The following is an 8,467-nucleotide window of genomic DNA, read 5'->3' on the forward strand; positions in this document are numbered from 1 at the left end:
GCGACTTTAGTCGTGAACTAGACCCGAAATGGCCCAGAACTAGTACCCGAAACGGTCGAAATAGTTATGTAATTTTTCCGGAATGATCACGATCAAGTCTTGCAACGGTCCCGAAATGGTCCCTTATTAGTTCTAAAATGATTGCGAACTAGTTCCAAAATTGTCCCAGCATTCTGAACTGGTCCCAAAATCATACCGTACTAGGGCCTAAATGTTCCGGAAATAGTCATGACCTAATCTCGAGCTGGTATACATAGAACTTATTCCAGAATGGTCAACTATCCTGAAACCTCCCTAAGTTAGTCAAGAAATTTTCATTAGATTCACGCAAATCTTACACATACCGAGAGCTAAATGTTTCCCATTGAATGCTAATTAAAAGTGCGAAATTTTCTAAAAAAAAAAAGCAAGTCCATGAGCATTATATTCTAATTACTAATTTTTCACAATGCCTCTCTATTATCTTACCTTTGTCTATCTTTTGGAGTTTCCTTTTTTTATCTTTTTCTCTGCTGTTTCTCTCTATTTAGAGACGTCACACAACTCACTAGAAGTTTTTTTTTATAATCGAAATTAGGTTCAATGAATCTTATAGACAACGTGAAAAATGCAACATTATTTATGGACTTTGGAAGAAATTTTCGGTAATTACATTATTTAAACGACTTTAAGCCAAATATTATTGACTCAAAAGATACTTAAATAATTAGTGGCCCTTGTGCGGTCTCATGAGCCGTCAGTGTTGTTTCTTTCTAATTATTTTAAAGCTTACTTTGGGCTTAAGCTCATTTCTTACTCTACTCAGGCAAATGGAACACTCGCCAGCATATTTGTAGTTGCTTCATTATCCTCATCACTAGCATTTTGATCGAGCTTCTCAAAACCTCCACGCTTACCACGATCCAATAGTAGGCCGCCTAATTTAAATCCCTCTGGCTTGGAAGGAAAGTCCCAAGCATGACGACGATTCTTCACACCGAACGGCAGGCAACCTATAAATATATGCATACAGAAATTTGGAAGAATCAAGCAAAGAGTTTTGTTTTGGCGCTTAGAGAGCTACAATACCACAACATCGTTATAGAAACTTTTTTAACTGAAAAAAAAAAATAAGAAAATGTGCAAGCAATATTTTATGAGGCGATGCCTTGTAAAGATGCGATAATAACTAAATAACGTTAAAGCAATATAATGTAAAAGAAAAAAGGAAAAACAGAAATGTAATTAAAGTACACTTTTTATTTTTTTTATTTGTACAAAGACATGCTAAAATTAAACGATCGTGACACATAATATAAATGTATGTAAAGTAGTATAAAATTTTGCATAGGCTACGAACTTAGGTTTCGTGTAAAACATATAGAAGTAAGTACAAGTAATTACTAAACATTTTTTATCATTATGACAAATAATTACTTAATAATTCTTAATAAACCGATTAATGCGCTACAAAAAATATAAAAATTGTCTAAAGCGGACAGTTATACTTATATAAACAAAAACATATAAAGAGATTTGCATTGAAAAATATATATTAAAGAAATAGAGAATCAAAAACTACAAAAAAATACATACTACATACATACTGTTTAAATATGTAAATTTGTATATGAAAAAAAATAAAATTAAACCACAGGAAATGTAAAATTACACATAAATGCATATAATCTCGTCTCATGGACACTCTTCACAAACATTTTGACTGGAAGCGACCAGTTTGCGGTATACCAATTCACTAGGTGGGCCAATACTTAACGATTCGTTACCTCGTTTTCGTCGACGTGCAATAATAAATGCCAATGCGAACGTTAAGGTGGCAAAGAGTATCATTAAAGATGCTACAAGTATAGCTGTGCCACCGGGATGATGCGGTTTCGTTGACGACGAGGACATCGTAGCATCATGCATAGTGGTGGTATCATTATGTGTTCTTTTTACAACAGCTTCATCCACCTGATACTCCGGACCGGTGTGGCTCAAAGTGTTACTGCTGCTGCTGGAAAGTGTTTTAGCTGCTGACAGCGGCATCGATTTGGCAACAGTTTTATGCAGAAATTTATGTATACGCTTTGGATCTAACTCAGCGACATAGATTTCATTGCCATCTTTGGTTACGACCACATCGTGTGGATTTGAAAATTGCATGTCATTGGGACCGAATTTCGATACCACTTGCTTAGTGCGCATGTTCATTACGTAGCCACGAACTTCATTATAATGCTGTACTTTGACCCCCAATTCAGCGATGGGTCCATTAACAATTACAAGTTCGCCGCCTGTAAATAACATAATTAACTTTTTATTTGCAATGACAATTAAAATTATTCTTTCACTACCTTCTGCAGGTGTATAATCCATGCTGAATAAACGATCGCCAATAATTTGATTATGATATTGCGAATGGAATGTACCGTTAGTCCAAAAGAAACACTGCACACGCCCATTTTCACGATCAGCTGCGCAAATCAATTGCTGCTCAGGCACGAGTGTAAGTGCATGTGGAATGGCGAAGTAATTTTTTGGTGCTACTTCAAAGGAAACGCCTGTTACGAAATAAAAATATAAAATAATTAAGTTAAAATTGCATCTCACAATATAAATGTGTAATCAATTTCTTACCAGCGAATGAGTTTTGACCCCAGGATAGAATTTTCTTTCCATTTTTATCATATTTTAAAATTCGAGCATTGCAATAACCATCGCCAACAAAAAAGTCACCATTTTCCAATACTGCAACGGAAGTAGGCTTGCAAAATTTCGAATCACCAACGCCGGGCGTAAACGCGGTACCCAAAGTCAATAGTGGGCGATCGGAAGAACCGCGTGGTCCAAACTTGAAGACTTGATGCAGCGCTACATCAGTAAGCCATACATTATCCTCATGATCGATGGTCAAGCCATGAGGCATGTAGAATCTGAAATTGACAATTTTGATTCATTAAGCCTGGTACTGCAGTAAGTAAATTTTAGATGTTAACAACATACGTACTTTGATTTCAGTTTAATATAAATAACTTACAAGTTTTTCCCCCAGCCATAGACCACTTCCCCGGTTTTACGTTCCAATGCCAGGACAGTGTTGTCTCGAATGGGCCCCTTCTTTCGTTGTTTAAAAACATTTCCGATGAACGTATATCCATCCCAAATACGATCTACACGATGAAATATAACTACATTTCCGTCTTTGTCAAAACTAACTGCGGTTACAGATCCTAATTTAAGATCTGCACTTGGCCATGAACTTTGATATACATAAGCTGCAAAAGGGGTAATATTCTATAAGAATACAAATTATACAAAACATGATATCTTACTTGTATTCAATTTTTCTATTTCAGCCTTTACATCGATCTTGTCTGTTTTCAATTTGGGTGGCTGCGGCCACGTTATATCTGCAGAGCCGCCACCTTGCATGATCTGTTGAAAGCGCTTATTTGTGCTCAAGACCGTATCGTCAGCAGGCAGAGGCAAATAGCGCTACAATGCATGGCATTTAAAATTAAAGCAATAGGTGTAAATATAAATGTGAAAATATATCCCAAGACATTCATAAATAACTCATAGTAAAGCTAGAAATCAATAAACTTATCAGCGCCGGAGTATGTTAAAAATAAATAAAGAAGCGCAACAGTAAATTCTCCGCCCTTCACCATTCATATTGAAGTACGACACCACACATACGCTGCTACATACATCGTGGTAAGTACAAATATGTATGTACTTTACATGAGGCAAACATATGCCAGCAATACATAAGTAATCCAATCCCAATTTTAAGCATTGCTTTCTGACCCCATATCGGCAATTGGAAATGCTTACCTCATCGCTCGCAGATTCGGCTATGCAAAATGCCAAAAATACCAAAGACGCACAGCAGGCAGACAGCACAAAATGTGAAGTATTCATTTCAGCCACGTCCTCGGCGCACTTAGTAGTCAATAAATTAAGTGTTTTAGATGATTTAACTTGGTTTGCTTGGTGCTTGTTTTATAGCGAGATTTACAGTGGTTAATATTTTCGTTATTTTACATTATTAATTTATAAATAATTTAATAAATGCGTTTGGGGAAAAACCCACTCTTCCATAAATAAATCAAAGCAGTCTAATTATGACACTAGAGAGCAAACGATACCAGCGAGTACAGGTAAATACTCGATACTTTTGTTGCGATGCGAAGTATTTTTTTACTCGATGCTTTTCAATCCGATACCAAGTAAGTGCCGATACTTTACTTTCGATATATTGAGAACACTACTGATAAACTTTTTGTTTTTGAATGCAGTTGGTATAAGAGAATGCTGGCTTCAACTTGCTACGGCAACTCTATTATTAGCATTCATGCAATAATCTTCATTCAAATACTTAATTACTTCTCGCAGCAAATATTGTAAAGTAATTTTATTGCAAGAAAGATCTAGTCAGCCTGATGAACTAACAATCTATTTATCTGCGCTTTTATCATCAATGAAAAAAAAAACTTTTGGAAGAGTGTGCGGTTATATGAAAGCTCGGTTATTTTTAATAGTTGTTGCATCATCAGTTCCTTGTGAAAAATAGTGCCCTTGTACTAAATTATTTTCACTTGTACTAAATTAATTATTATTATTTGTTTAATTGTAATGATGGGAAATACACTCATGAGTGACAGAATACAAGATTGCACCGTTCTGGCGGTGGAGACGTTAGCTAAGTAAAAGTAAATAAAGCAGGATAGGAGAATAAAAGAAACTGATAAAACAGTAAACTTTCTTGACATTCAACTTTTCGATAACAAAAGTAATTTTGTGTTAAATAATAATAATGTATGATTTATAAGAGAATAAATAACTAAATAAAGAAAAAATAAAAACGCCGCGGTTTTGGTACATCGCGTAATGCACCAATTTTTAATTTAGTATAAAAAAATAAATATAATTGGAGTAGAAATATTCGATACCGAGTAAGTATCGATGATTCTCATCCGATTCTTAAAAGTATCGATACCTTATCGGTATCGTTTGAGCCTAGATGGCACTGATTGTCGAGACATAATGTCGATACACACGTATGATTAGCGTTGCCACATTATAGAAGTAGTCGATATTTCGTCGTCTCAGAAAACGGATGTCGAATGGTACAAAACACGGTTTTGAGAAAATTGACTTTGAAGTTTAAGGTCGAATTAATCCGAAACTGTACGGTACATTTTTGTAACTTTTGAAGGAGACGTAGTTGGTGTTATTAGTTTTGATTTTCCATATTTTTACATTTAATATCTCTTAACGTTAATGAGAAAATTTACTTTTCATTCCGTATACATTTGTCGTAAGTAGCGATTACTCACCACTTTGTTTTGTCCACAGAACATACGACAATAGTAAAGTATCTATTTCAACGACGATGGTATAATTTGATGAAAAAAACAGACATATTTATTAAATAATGATTACTTATTAGAAAAAACATAACAAAAACATAATCATGTATTTAATAAAAAAAATCTGTACATCTCTTATGCTGTAAATATGTTACGAACATACGTTTTCTTTATATAAAAACAAAAAACAATACTTAAATTCAGTCTTTTGTACATTTTTATCTCTTTCATTTCATTGGAGACTCAGTGCAAGCTAAAATTTAAAAATTTAAAATTTTAAAATTAGTTACTTAGTTTAATTTTCAATTTTAATTGTATCGTTATAGTAGAGGACCATCCAATTGTCGTAAGTTCAAAGTTTTGCGATACATACGACAAATGTTTTATGATTAAAAAAAGATTACATTTGTATGGGAATTTGTCGTATGTGCCACATACGACAAACGTTTTATGATTAAAAAAAAGGTACGTTTGTATGGGAATTTGTCGTATGTGACGCATTTTCAGCACATACAACAAAAGGCATACCCAATCATTAATATTATGTAACATACGACAAAATGCGCACGAAATATCTCAAAAACTAATGGAGATATAAAAAAATGGATTGCAGAAATCGAAAGAGCATGTCCAACTTAGTAAATCTGCATCAAAATCCCAAAATCGTCATTTTGCACATTCGTCATCCGTTTTCTGAGGCGACGATAACTCGTAAATTGCAGACGATAGTAATGAAATTGTTCGATAATTTTTGGAAATTTTACAAAGTTGTTGCAAATTATTGCGTTTTACCATTCACATACCCGAAAAACTTGCAATGTTGGGGAAACTGAAAGAACAAAATAACATTTAATTTTCAGGGGAAGCTAAAAATCCCTGCTGCAAAAAAATTTTACTGATCTAAACTAGCAAATTTTATAATGCTAGTTTACAATGAAAACTGGAATAGGGTAATTAAGATTTCAGCTTGCTGCATTTTAATTTATTTTGGTATATACATACATATAAGGAAAATTATGGTACAATCGAAAAATGTCATACGGCAACCATAGTCAACACACTCTAAGGCTGAATTTCTTTATTCATTCTGAACGTTTGGAATAAACTTTTTTGTTTACTTATTCTTTAGAACGTTCCTGATGATATGTTAACGTATATTTCAAACGTATTCTGTTTATTCCGGCTGTGAAATGGGATTATCCGGAATGTATAAAGAAACGCAGCCTAAAGTAAACAAACTGGATATTAGGGGTCTTCATCTAAAGTGATAAAGGGATAAATTGCTTAAACTTATCAGTTTATCCGCATTCTTTCATGAACGTACCTTGGTAAATAATTGCCACAAAATTGTAAACTTAAAAAACGCTGTGCTTAATACATTTACTCACTTTTTCATTGTTAGTAATAAAATTTGCAATAAATATTTCAAAAAGGCCGTATTTTCTTTTCTTTATTCACGAACAGGTGTTTGTGATCAGCTGATTTTTATACTTGCAAGTTTCCGCAAGTAAAAATTTTTCCAACATAAATTTGCAGCTCTCTATCACGTTTTGTTCTCTCAATTTGTGCAAAATCCTGTAAAAATGTCAAACACTAAAATTAATCCATGAAGTGGGAGTTAAAAGTGAGTAACAACCAAGAAGTATGTTGATTGCTAGCGATGTAAATTAAATCGCATACGAAACGGTAATATTTACGGTTATAATTTAATATTTTTCGCTGTAAACTTGACTACGTACACTTTTTGTTACATTTTTTGTAACAGCTGACCGCTCGACACTTTTCAAGATTTTACCAGAAGAAAAAGTTCGAGTAAATTCTTGAAACTTCATTCTCTACATAACTCTCCGAAAATCGCTCTCATTTACAGCACTTTGGAGGACGGGAATTCTTTTCCTGTAACTTCTTGCAAGTTCGTGTAAAAACGTGTAAATTCATGGAGTTGTGGCACACAGTTGCATTTTTATCAAAAATTATTTGAATAAACCAGTTCGTTAAAGTTAAAAATTTACAATCNGACATACATTTACATTAAACAATAGAAATCGCAAAAATTAGTAAATAAAATACTCCCTTTGTTTTGTTTTGTTGTCAAATTTCTAAGAAATGTGAATTCACCACGATGCGATACAGAAAGAACAAGGACCAGGGATGTAATTTTAAGTACATCTATTATTCAGAGGCAATGCGCAGAGCGTTCGGGGCAGCAATATTAATTTGTATCAAATATAACATTAAATGGTGGTTCTAATACATTTTTTGATATTATTAACCAGTGTACATACATTATATGGTATTTATTTCAAAAATTTATGTACTATATGAACATTTTTTTCAAACATTTCTTAAGATTCTTTCAAGAGTGCTGAAAAGCAACCATGCGTGTAAGAAATTGTGTACTACCTAAAATTTCACCTCTGCAAACTTTATCCCCATAAAGGACTTCACCACAGTTTTTTTACTGGATATACTGAGGCGCTACCATTTCACAGAGACTGAGTGAGTGAGCTTCACACGAAAAAGATTCATTGGAAATTTTTTTAGCCGCAGGCTGATTACTACGTTTATACGTAAGCTATTTGTAAATAAAAATAATTTGCAAATAAATAACTCACTGTTTATTTNCTGTTGCGATTTACTAATGAAAGAAGCAGTTTTGTTTGTTTTTTTTTTTACTTATTTAATTTAGCCAATTCCAATGGTATGAAAGGTAATCTGCTGAAAAAGCTGTATTCGAAATTGGAACGCAGTCGAGACCATGATAAAAATATAGTAAGGTAGAACCGCTGAGAGTCACTTTTAAAATTCTTGACGTTTCCAAACAATTTAATTTTTAAATTTACTCACAAACTCACACACACATTTTCATTTTCTATCTCAAGCAACAACAATTTCGAAGAACTTCAATTTTTTATTTTCACTTTTATATGATTTTAAAATGTTGGCAAACTTCAAAAAAAAATCATGGCCGACAAATTGAGAGAACGGTTCTACCTTGCTATGTTTTTATCATGGTCGGAACTATTGTCGATATAGGAAATCCCCACAGTGACGCGTAGTATGTTGAATAAATTCAGAATAAGAAGCGAGGCGGCCGACGTGTTGTAGTG

General features: G+C 33.5%; 1 protein-coding gene across 1 annotated transcript; it reads right to left on the reverse strand.

Annotated features, from left to right (window-relative positions):
- Nucleotides 1-770: 770 nt before the first annotated feature.
- Nucleotides 771-4,113, reverse strand: Pal1 (Peptidyl-alpha-hydroxyglycine-alpha-amidating lyase 1). The gene is made up of 7 exons (XM_017613852.1): nt 3,820-4,113; nt 3,315-3,477; nt 3,020-3,257; nt 2,620-2,915; nt 2,337-2,543; nt 1,767-2,276; nt 771-992 (listed from the first exon to the last, which is right to left on the reverse strand). The coding sequence occupies exons 1-7, from the start codon at nt 3,904-3,906 to the stop codon at nt 802-804; spliced, it is 1,692 nt and encodes a 563-aa protein (XP_017469341.1). The 5' UTR covers nt 3,907-4,113; the 3' UTR covers nt 771-801.
- Between the last annotated feature and the right edge of the window lie 4,354 nt (nt 4,114-8,467).

The sequence above is a fragment of the Rhagoletis zephyria genome, unplaced genomic scaffold, assembly GCF_001687245.7.
Source record: "Rhagoletis zephyria isolate East Lansing unplaced genomic scaffold, Rhagoletis_zephyria_1.1 Rzeph_scaffold_00725, whole genome shotgun sequence".
NCBI classification, from domain to species: Eukaryota; Metazoa; Arthropoda; class Insecta; order Diptera; family Tephritidae; genus Rhagoletis; species Rhagoletis zephyria.

Excerpts from the sequence above, each read along its gene's own strand:
- Pal1 (XM_017613852.1), bottom strand. The coding sequence starts at position 3,906 with ATGAATACTTCACATTTTGTGCTGTCTGCCTGCTGTGCGTCTTTGGTA. Across the intron at positions 3,478-3,819 it reads CCGAATCTGCGAGCGATGAG|CGCTATTTGCCTCTGCCTGC; the intron begins GTAAGCATTTCC and ends CATGCATTGTAG. Across the intron at positions 993-1,766 it reads TGCACGTCGACGAAAACGAG|GTTGCCTGCCGTTCGGTGTG; the intron begins GTAACGAATCGT and ends ATATATTTATAG.